This window comes from Tupaia chinensis, unplaced genomic scaffold (assembly GCF_000334495.1).
Source record: "Tupaia chinensis unplaced genomic scaffold, TupChi_1.0 Scaffold000045_1, whole genome shotgun sequence".
In the NCBI taxonomy this organism is placed as follows: domain Eukaryota; kingdom Metazoa; phylum Chordata; class Mammalia; order Scandentia; family Tupaiidae; genus Tupaia; species Tupaia belangeri.
Window position 1 is genome coordinate 3,354,201 of NW_006159501.1, and position 11,620 is coordinate 3,365,820.

The following is an 11,620-nucleotide window of genomic DNA, read 5'->3' on the forward strand; positions in this document are numbered from 1 at the left end:
CAGGTAGACTTCCCAAGGCTCTTGGCTCAGGCAGTGTTTTTTATTTTTTTGTCTTTTAATTTTTTTTTTTTTTTTTTTTTTTGAGCAGGCTGACAAGGCATCATGACATACATTTTTCAAAGTCTGTATCATTTGATTTCTTCCATGAGAGATGCAGAGTGAGAAAGAGAGCACCCTCCAGTGGAAGCCTCATGCTGTGATCCATTTCCAGCCTCAGCCAGCCCAGAGGCGCATGTGTGAACCCAGTGCCTGCAGGGAAACCTCAGGATGTGAGACCACCACCTTCACTGTGGGTCCAGTGTCACAGAGCATTGCCTTACCGCTGGACCACTATCACCAGCCAAGACAATTAGATGCACTAAAAAGGAAGGTAGGCAAAAAATGGAGGGGGAAGAATTCTTCAGAATGGCTGGAGAAATGATTCTGAGTACAGAAATGTATACCACCTGGCTTCTATGATGTGGCAGTTATAAAAGTGAGACTTGATCAAGTCTACTTCAGCTCCAGCTCTGAAAGGTGATATTCTAGTTATAGTGACTGCATAACAGATTTTCATAAAATGTTATGGCTTAAAACATCCATTTATTTTATTCATAGATTCTGTGGGCAAGGAGCCTGGGCAGGGCACAGCAGGGAAGGCATATTTCAATTCCACAATACACAACACCTCCACTCGAAAGGCGCAAAGGCTAAGGACTGGAATCATTTGGCCCAATTATTAACAAGAGGGTTTGATGTCCAGCTTGGTGATATGGTAACCAGGGTTCTTGATCAGCTGTGGCATCGCATGTGGCTTGGCCTTTCTCAGAACATCGTGGTTTTATCCCAAAGGTGAGCATCCCAATGGCCGTGTGGCCTTGAATAACCAACATTCAGAAATAAAGCAAGGTCATTTCCTCTTCATTCTATTAATTAAGATCATGACAAAGGTTTTCCCAGATTCAAGGGGAAGGATTATAGATCCCACTACTTGAAAGAGGAATGTCAACATTACATTGTAAGAAAAACACACGGGACAAGATATAAGTTGGGGGACCAGCAGACAGAGTAATGGTTACGTTGCTGGACTCCCATGTAGTTGGCTGCAGTTTGAGTTCCAGATCTGGTGACTTAAAATTCATGTTGGGTGCGTGTGCACACGTGCTCAAAATCCCATGATCATCCTTTCTAGGGGGTGATTTCTCGCTTTCTGTCTGTCTCTCTGTCTCTCTGGTGAGCACACGTGCCCTATAGCAAAAATCACTGAAAAAAAATATATAAGTTGATGTGATCAGTTATTAGAGTTCTCTACAGAAACAGAACCAATAGGCTATGTATTCCTCTAGAAAGAGGTTTATTTAAAGGACTTGAATTGGGGCCAGCAAATGGCATAGTGGCTACATCACTGGACCTCCACATGGTCGACTGCGGTTTAAATCTTGGACCTGGTGGCTTGAAAATCACATGGGGCACAAATATGTGCATCCCCAAGATCCCAGGAGGAGAATGGAGGAGAATGGATTGCAGCATGGCCATCCTCTCTGGGGGAGGTGATTTCTTGCTTTCCCTCTCACTGCCTCTCTGTAGTACGTGCACATGGCCTATGACAAAAACTTAAAATTTTTTTTTCTTGAGTCTGTATCAGAATATAACAATTTAGGGAACCAGCAGTTAGCGTAATGGCTGTGTCGCTGGACTCCCATGTAGTCGACCGCGGTTCGCGTCCTGGACCCGGTGGCTTAAAACTCACACCGGGCGCGTGTGTGTGTGTGCCCAAGATCCCAAGAGGAGAATGGAGGAGAAGGGATTGCAGCGTGGCCATCCCCCCTGGGGGGTGATTTCTCACTTTCTGTCTCTATGTCTCTCTCTGTCTGTCTGGCGAGCGCATGTGCCCTATAGTGAAAACCTCTCCAAAAAAAAAAAAAAAAAAGAATATAACAATTTAGTCTTTAAAACGTTAGAAGTTTAACTTTAGGTATACAGTTTTATCTAAATAAAAACCTAAAATGGTAAAAACTTCAGTAGGAAGTTTGCATGGCATTTCATTGAAGAGCTAAAACCATTAACATTGAAAGACATTTAATAATTCCTCCTCTAATGGTTTTTTTAATCCTTGGTGTTTAATTTAGTTTTTCCCCATAGCAGAGGGTGTCTTATCCTGATGTTTAATAGCTTCTACATTTTCAGTTAGTACTTTGCCCTACTGAAACACATTATTAATTACTCATCAGTGTCTCCGAATCCTTGCTCTTTGGGTTAATATTTCCATTGTAGCTTTTTATTAGAGGCAACTCAAGGATAAACTGAAGGACTTGACCATAGTTTTGCTATAATAGAAAAAGAAATCTTAACTCACGAAGGTTCTGTTTATTGAGATAAATTTTCCTTGAGCCTATATTCTTCTGCTGGAGAAAATAAGTGATTTTTAACAGTTGCAATCTCTCTTTTAAACCAAAAGGGTTAATCAGTTATAGCATCAACATGTCCATGAATAATTCATGCAGTCAGTAAAAATTTATTCAGGGCCTACCTTCAAGCTGGGTTTATAGAGATTAAAAAGCCATTGTCCTTGTCCACAAAGAATTACAACATTTTGCTTTTGTAGCTGCCTTTTGAATTTTTGAATTATTGGTGTTATTTGAGACTCCCTAGGCATCCCCAGCCCATGGACAGGAATGGTAGTCATTGCAATATGAAACACTGTAATTTCACTGGGTTTGCTCCCAGCTGGTGACACGAGACCCTCTGTCATTTGTACAGTCCCCACCAATATTTCTAGGGAGCCCTGGAGGTGTTGAAGACATGTTGGCGAACAAGTCTATTTCTCTGGCCTCTGCCAACCTCCCCTTTACGTTGCCATATGGATCTGTCTGTGGCCTACGCTATCTGGGGGCTGCGTGGCTATTACTTGCAAAGCTAGGGAGGATGCCTTCTTTCTTTTCTTTATTCTCTGCTAGGTTCAGAGTGTTTTGTTCCAGGCAGTTTGTCAGAAAAGACATTCTAGAAGATTCTCACAAATACCAGGAATGCTAAAATACAAAAACAAAAGCACAACTTTTAAAATGAGGGGATGAGTTGATAAGAAAGTAAAAGAAATCCCGAGTCCTGGCAACAGGCTAGTAAATCCAGGGAAGAAGCAAGAGCTGTCATCAGCTTCAGAGACCCCCTAGGAACCAGATCGCCAGAGTTTTTGATTTCAGAGCTGAAAACAGAGGTGGGGTGTGGTGGTGGGGTGCAGTGGTGATGGTGACAAAGGCTGCTGTGAAGAGATGGGGAGTGGATCTCTGAACACCCTACAAAGTTAGGACTCATGAAGAATTACCCAAAAAATCCTGTTAAAAAAGAGGACAACAAACACCTTGACCGTTCAGCTGCAATCTGAGTGGCTATGGGAGCGTCCATTGAGAATCCGCGGCCACCCCTCTTGGAATTTCAGGGCCCAAATTTACACTACTTTTATCATCTGACAGAACCTACGATCTTAAAGTTGACCAGTCTCTCAGATACCTTGTGGAAGTGAAGGCAAATCTTCCAAGGTGAAAGGTGCACTTAAACCCAGGCCTCAAAGGGTCCTCGTAGATCAGGTTCCACAGCATATGAGTGAATGGTAACACACACACACGCACACACATGCACACACATACACACAAGCACACACGCACACACACACACGCACACACACTAAAAACTGAATCTAGGCTGGCCCCTCAGCCTAGTGTAAAGGGAGCCAGATGCCACATGGTGATCACTGTTTGAATCCTGCCTCCAAAGCTGAAAAAACGTGTGTGTGTGTGTGTGTGTGTGTGTGTGTGCTCCAAATCCCAAAAGGATGGAGAAATGGAGGAGAAGGGATTGTGGCATGACCACACTCCACCAGAGACTCCAATCTGTCTTTCTTTGACAAGCACACAGGTCCTTTGGCAAAAAAATAGATCTTCAAAGACTTCAGATATTAGAAATATCAGGTAGAGAATATAAATTATGTTTCATATGCTTCTAAAAATAGGTATAGAAACTTAAGTAAAACTTAAGAAAGTGGAGACTGGCAGGTGGTGTGGTGGTTAAGGTGCTGGACACTCCCACATGGCCAACCATAGTTCAAGTCCCAGACCTGGTGGCTTGCTTTCTCTCTCTCTCTTTCTCTCTCTGTGTGTATGTATATGTGTGTATCTGGTCAAATTAAAATAAATGAATGAATAAATAAAACTGAATAAAAAATATTAAAAAAAAAAAAACGACTTAAGAAAGTAGCAAGATGACCAACATGCTAGTCCTTCTATACTTACCTGGCAGGGGAGATACCGTGATCACAAAGGTGGTTTTCCCAGGGCGAGGTTTATTCATTGCACCAGATATACTGACCCCTGTGATTTCCTGGGGAAACCTGACTGCATAATTTGTGGTAGTGAGGGACTGCATTTGCGCTTTCCCCCTGGGGAAGGGGGAAGAGAGAACTTGTAGAAAAAAACCAAGGGACTGGCAGGTGGCATGGTGGTAAAGGGCACTGGACTCCCACATGGCCAACTACAATTCAAGTCCCAGACCTGGTGGCTTGCTTTCTCTCTCTCTCTTCTCTCCCTCTTGCTCTGTCTCTCTCTGCTCAAATTGAAATAAATAAATACAGTTAAATAAAATAATTCTTAAAAAAATAAAAACAAACAAACACACATATATACTCATACATAGATAAAAATAACTGATATTAAAAACTTGATGGAGGGGACCAGCAGTTGGCGTAATGGCTATGTTGCTGGACTCCCATGTAGCTGACCGAGGTTTGAGTCCCAGACCCGATGGCTTAAACTCACGCCGGGTGCGTGTGCATGCGTGACCAAAATCCCAAGAGGAGAATGGAGGAGAAGGGATTGCAGTGTGGCCATCCCCCCCGGGAGTGATTTCTTGTTTTCTGTCTCTCTGTCTCTCTCTGTCTTTCTGGCGAGTGCATGCGCCCTATAGCAAAAACCTCTAAAAAAAAACAAAAACAAAAACAAACAAACAAACAAACTTGATGGAGGATTGGTTGAGGGTGCAGCAGAAATGCCATAATCTGGGATACTAAACCACATGGAAAGGTTTTTTGCTTTATTTTTTTAAAAGAATTATTTATTTCATTCCACTTGTTATTATTATTATTTAAATAAATTTGACCAGGCAGAGAAAGAGAGAAAGGGAAAGCAACAAAGTAAGCCTCCAGGTCCGGGACTCCAACTGCTGTCGGCCATGTGGGAATCCAGAACCCTTAACCACCATCCCACCTGCCAGCCCCAACACATGGAAAGGTTTTACATTCACGTCCTGAGGCTTCCCCTGCCCATGCTAGGTACATGTGTGTGCATATACCTATGATCCCAGCTGGCCGTGGGTAGGGGTGGACAAGGGAATGAATACCCTTTTGGGAGTGCCTGTCTTTTTATCATTCTTTGTTTCTGTCACTATCTGTTATGCAAAAAAATAAACTTACAAAAACTTTGATGGACAGATTAAACATAGACAATGCTGAAAAGGAAATTAGTGAGCTGGAAGACATCTAAAATTACGATGAGCACAAAGACAAGGAGATGTAAAATGTGAGAGACTGTAATATATACAGGAGACAAAAGCTGATTATACATTTAGAAAGAGTGATTTCCAGGCAGAAACTAAAGATAAAATGACAATTTTCTGTGATTAAAACACACGAAGGTAGAAGGGAAAACTTTTATGCTCAACTTTTGAAAATAGTCTCTAGAAGGTAAGACCAAGTTGCCTTATAAAGAAAGAAGTGTTGGGGAACCAGCAGTTAGCGTAATGGCTATGTCGCTGGACTCCCACGTAGTCGACCGCAGTTCGTGTTCCAGACCCGGTGGCTTAAAACTCATGCCAGGCGCATGTGCGTGCGTGCCCAAGATCCCGAGAGGAGGATGGAGGAGAAGGGATTGCAGCGTGGCCATACCCCCTGGTGGGTGATTTCTTGCTTTCTGTCTCTCTGTCTCTGTCTGTCTGGCAAGCACACGCACCCCATAGCAAAAACCTCTCAAAAAAAAAAAAAAAGAAAAAAAAGAAAGAAAGAAAGAAAGAAAGAAAGAAAGAAAGAAGTGTTGGGAGGGAGGGTTTATATACATTCATATATGAGTGTTATGTTAGTTTAATGTTTATTGTACATCTTACTCCAACAGAACAATTTTCTCTTTATCCTGGTTTATATTTGCTTATTTTTTCTGTCCTTCCCTGCCTTCACATTGAGCTTTCTTTATTCCCTTATTCCATTCTATTTCTGAAGATACACATTGTATTTATTTTTTTAAGAAAAGTATAATTAGCAGAATATTTTTCTAACAAAATATGCAGTTATTTAGTATCTTAGTCTCCTCCCCATCGAAAAAGGACTTTATCCCATTATTGACTGGACGTCCCCCTTCCATACCCCTTGTTTGTGCTGTTAAAATTGTAATTTGCCTTTTTCTCAATATTTTATTAATACTAGGAAAATTTCCCCATGTATCAAACATGAAAGAATTTTGCCATGAATACTCATGGATTTATCACTGCGATTCTATCGTTAATGTTTATCATATGTCTTTCTTTTTACTTATGCCTACCCACTAATCCATTTTATTTGCTGTGGCACTTTAAAAAAAAGTGTATTACAGATCTTTATATATTACAGAACTTCGCTTTTGAATAACAAAAACAAAAAAAGCTATTCTCATTTATGTCAATCACTATATAATTTGCCTTTATTTTTAGAGATTTTTGCTATAGGATGTGTGTGCTTGCCAGAGAGACAGAGATAGAAGGCAAGAAATCACTCCCAGGAGGGATGGCCACGCTACAATCACTTCTCCCAGGATTTCTGGCACGCACACACGCATTCAGCGTGAGTTTCAAACTGCTGGGTCTGCAACTTGAACTGCAGTCGCCCATGTGGGAGTCCAGTGAACTAACCATTCCACCATCTGCCGGTCCCAATTCGCCAATGTGTTTTACCAGTTTATTTGCTGGCTCATGAAGTTGCTGAGTTTTGCATTTGTATGAGTCTCTGGTCAGGGCTATTCTCAGTTTGTAGTTCCATGTAATTTGTGAGTGAGGGATATGGAGGGGTTGGGGGATTGGGAATGACCTGCTTGAATTTATAGCAAATTAGAATAAATAATCTTCAAGTAAAAGACTGGGGATTTCTTCCTAATTAAAACTATTTATGAAATTTATATCCATCTCAGCTGCTAAGAGATATTATGGGAATCTGGGACAGCTGGCCGTGTGGTGGTTAAGGTGCTGGAATCCCACATGGCCTACTATAGTTTGAGTCCTGGACCTGGTGGCTTGCTTTCTCTCTCTCTTCTTTATCTGTATGTGCATATCTCTGGTGAGCATGCATGCTCTATAGCAAATTAAATAATAATAAAATTAAATAATTATTTTTTAGAAAAAGAGATAAGGGAATCTTAGAATTTTTTTAAGAATTTTTTGCCTTAGGGCACATGTTCTCACAACGAGAGAGATAGAGACAGATAGAGACAGAGACAGTGATAGGGAAAGTGAGAAATAACCCGCTAGACTATTTCTTTTCTTTTTTTTTTTTTTCCCGAGAGGTTTTCGCTTATAGGGCGCGTGCGCTCACCAGACAGACAGAGAGAGATATAGAGACAGAAAGCGAGAAATCACCCCCCAGGGGGGATGGTCACGCTGCAATCCCTTCTCCTCCATTCTCTTCTCGGGATCTTGAGCACGCACGCACACGTGCCCGGTGTGAGTTTTAAGCCACCGGGTCCAGGACACGATCCGCGGTTGACTACGTGGGAGTCCAGCGACATAGCCATTACGCTAACTGCTGGTTCCCCTGCTAGACTATTTCTGAAATGACTGACTGGATATTCTAGGCTTTCTGGAGAAAACAGAATTTCACAAAGCGCTTTCGATATTATTTTATTATGATGATTAAAATTTATATTCTTTAGGGACCAGCAGTTAGCATAATGGCTATGTCGCTGGACTCCCACATAGTCGACTGCAGTTCGCGTCCCAGACCGGGTGGCTTAAAACTCACACCGGGCACGTGTGCGTGCGTGCTCAAGATCCCGAGAAGAGAATGGAGGAGAAGGGACTGTAGTGTGGCCATCCTCCCTGGGGGTTGATTTCTAGCTTTCTATCTCTCTCTCCCGGGAGCGTATGTGCCCTATAGCAAAAATTTCTCTAAAATAAAGCCCAAACTATGCTCTTTATAAAGAGCTACTGTAACATCCAATCAAATACAAAAGTATGACACCTGTAACAAGTAGCATTTAAACGTCCTAATTCAATTTTATTATGCAATTTCAGATGTAAAATAGGAGCAACTTTGTGTGATAAACTGTCTCTTTGGTCTCTAATGTGCATAAACAAAAGGGTTAAGTGCTGAATCATTAAAGACTTTTAGCTTAATGGGTTTTTAGCTGATAGGAGCTAAAAAGCTGAGCTGCTTCAAAATGAATCTCCCATTAACAATAGCTCTACATGGAAGAATTAACTTGAGAAAAATGATTCCTTTATGTGAGATATTGTGAAGTAATTTTTGTCTGATTCCATGGCAGAAATGTTTATGGCCACCACAGCGCAGAGAATGAGAATTACATCTTATTTTAGTTGAGGTGTACTTGATATACGGTGAGGAAAGGGAGAAAAGGGAGAAAAGGGAGCAATTATCTAACCATTTTTTCCTTCTCATCAAAGGCTTGTAAGAACATTAGGTTGTTACTCCTCTTCTCTTCTCTTCTCTTCTCTTCTCTTCTCTTCTCTTCTCTTCTCTTCTCTTCTCTTCTCTTCTTCTCTTGTCTTCTGTTTTGTTATAAGGTGAGTGTACTTCCTGAATCCAGAGAGGGACAGAGAGAGGGGGAAGGTGAGAAATCACCCCCCAGGAGAGATGGCCATGCCACAACTCCTTCTCCATTCCCCTCCCACATGAGTCTGGCATGATTCTCTCTTTTTTAGAGATTTTGGCCTGAGGGCATGTATGCTCTCAGAGATAGAGAGACAGAGAAAGAGAGAGGGAGAGGGAGAAAGTGAGAAGTAACCCCTCCAGGGGGAATGGCCACACTGCAATCCCTTCTCTCAGGATCTTGAGCATATATGCGCATAAGCCCAGTGTGATTTTCAAGCCACCGGGTCCAGGACTCGAACTACAGTAGACCATGTGGGAGTCCAGTGATGTAACTGGTACGCTATCTGCTGGTCCCTACCCTGCCATGATTCTCAAGGTGCCAGATCCAGGACTTGAACAATGCAGTCTATCAGGTGAGATCCAGCACCTTAACCTCCACCCAACTGTTGGCCCCAGGTTACTACTCCTTAAAATGGGTATATTCTAGGATCTTCTCTATTAATATTGTGAGCATTAAACAAAACATGGTTTCAATGACCAGCATGTGACCTTGGTTTGATCACCATGATTAAGAGCCTCAATTTTCTAATTACTGTTTTTTTTTTTTTTTGAGCGTGTTTTTCTTTTTTTTTCTTTTTTGCTATAGGGAGTGTGTGCTCGCCAGACAGAGAGAGACATAGAGACAGAAAGTGAGAAATCACCTCCCAGGGGGGATGGTCACGCCGCAATCCCTTCTCCTCCATTCTCCTCAGGATCTTGGACATGCATGCACATGTGCCCGGCGTGAGTTCTAAGCCACCGGGTCCAGGACGTGAACCGCAGTTGACTACGTGGGAGTCCAGCGACATAGCCATTACACTAACTGCTGGTTCCCTCTAATTACTATGTTTGAACAGTAACATGGAAAAAAATAGGGAGCAGCTGTGGGAAGCTGGAGTTGGGGAAAGGAGGTTGCAAATATGTTATAAAAATAACCAGTCAAGGTGGACTTTAGGGAAAAGCCATGTCTGAACAAAAACTGGAGAGCCAGGCAACACCAGGTAGAAAGCCTTCCAAGCAGAGGTATCAGTCCTGGAGTGTCGGAAGTGGACATGCGTGTGGCGTGGGCAGAACAGCATGGCCAGTGTGGCTAAGGTGTTGTGGTTAGAAGTGAGGCGGCGAAACAGGGGAGCAGGCAGACGATGAGCCATTCCTACCCCCTTCTGCCATTTTGATTTCATTGCTCTGCTTTCTACACACTTTCTCAACTTGGGTTTCAATTTGTCTCGTCTCTCAACTGTGTATTTTTGTTACAGGCTTTGCTCAGCCCATCCTCTGCCCTGTCCCTGATCCCCAGCTTGAAATACTCTGCCCAAGTCTATTGTTAAAGATCCGGGAAGAGCCCTCTCCTCCAGGAAGCCCTTGCAAGTCTTCTGGCCTTCCTGACCTTTACTGAGCTTCAGTGTCATCCGTCCTCGGGCACCTGTCATTGGCTTGCCATTGTTGTTGGATAACTTTTCCCTACTTATTTAAAATCAGTTATTTGAACTCTCTCCGTGTGTTAGGCAGTGAACACCTAAATGAACACCAGCACCTCTGGGAGGCTGTTTTACCATTTCCGTTTTACAGAAACTAAGAGTTCAAAGACTTGGCCCATTTCACGCGGATTAATTAACAAGGAGTGCACTGGGACCGGGATCCAAATCGTACCGTAGGCAAGCCATAGTCCTTGTCCTTCCTACACATTAAAGGGTTAACCTAGTACCTCCTCCCCGCTGTCCATTCATTCCCGTCCCGGCGAATCCAAAGCGGCCGCGGCCAGGGAAGCTTGTCCATTGAGGGACGCCGTAGCGGCACTCCTCCAGCTGCTCCGTCCCCGCCGAACATGGCGGCCCCCGAGTCTGGGTCGGCTGTGAGTGCAGGCGCCGCGGACGGCGAGGAGGAGACGATCCTCTATGACTTGTTGGTCAACACCGAGTGGCCACCAGAGACAGAAGTCCAGGTGAGCCCGGCCCTGTGCGGCTGCGGCCAGCTCGGCGCGGCCATTCGCGGGCCGGGCCACGTAGAGCAGCCACGTAGCGGAGCGAGCCGGGTGGGCGGGGGAGAGGGCTCTGAGGCCCGGGCAGTCGCCCTGGCAACGGCACTCGGGGCTGCGGGGTCCTGACGCCCCAAGGCGAGGGGTCCCAGTGGTCTCCCCTGGGCTCAGTTGGTTGTCGGGGTCGGGGGCGGGACCTCGTGCTCTGGGCTGAGTACCGTCCTACTCCAGTTGTCAGTTTCCATTTGGTTCTTGGAGCGGGGGGCACAGCCCCTGGACTCGAGGGTCCCAGCTGGCGCCAGGGAGGGCTGGTCTGGATCCACCCTCCTCCGCGGTGGGAGAATTTTCCAGGACCATAGTCTTCTCCACATCTTGCGGCCGCGGACTCTGACCCTTCACTCTTACTTGGGCTGAATCACTCCAAGTCCTGCGCCTGTGTGTGCCGGTGTCCCTGTTTCCCGCACATGGTGCTAGGTGCTGGGGATAAGCTAGAGGAGAGACCATCCAGTTTCATGACTAGCATAATATGCGCTATAGAGGCAGTGCGAGCGAAAATGCCTTGAGAGAGATGAGGAAGGCGTTCCTTTCAGCGGAGTTGGGATCTCTGCCAGGGGAGGTTGTTACAGAGGTTGGCAATTGATGAGCTGGACCTTGAAGTTTTCATGTATTTTAGAGGGAGGGCCTTCCAGGCCCAAGGTGAAGAGTAGGAACTGAGGATCCACGTTTATGAAATCGATCCTTTTTTTTTTTTTTTTTTGTGCTTAGCATCTGTACCTCACTTTTTACATTTA

General features: G+C 44.2%; 1 protein-coding gene and 1 non-coding gene across 4 annotated transcripts in view; both read left to right on the top strand.

Moving 5' to 3' along the window:
* NBAS (NBAS subunit of NRZ tethering complex) overlaps positions 1-11,620 on the top strand; it is a 423,746-nt gene that overhangs the window by 13,288 nt on the left and 398,838 nt on the right. The window contains exon 1 of one of the 3 annotated variants that reach the window (XM_006140811.3): positions 10,581-10,796. The exons of the other annotated variants lie outside the window; for them this stretch is intronic. Within the exon in view, the coding sequence (XP_006140873.1) occupies positions 10,680-10,796 (117 nt within the window). The 5' untranslated portion in view covers positions 10,581-10,679. Of the gene's footprint in view, positions 1-10,580; positions 10,797-11,620 lie in introns of those variants that run through there. 3 annotated transcript variants of the gene reach the window in all.
* Positions 4,258-4,413, top strand: LOC114008655 (U1 spliceosomal RNA). Its single transcript, XR_003550172.1, has one exon. It is a non-coding gene; the product is annotated as a U1 spliceosomal RNA (small nuclear RNA).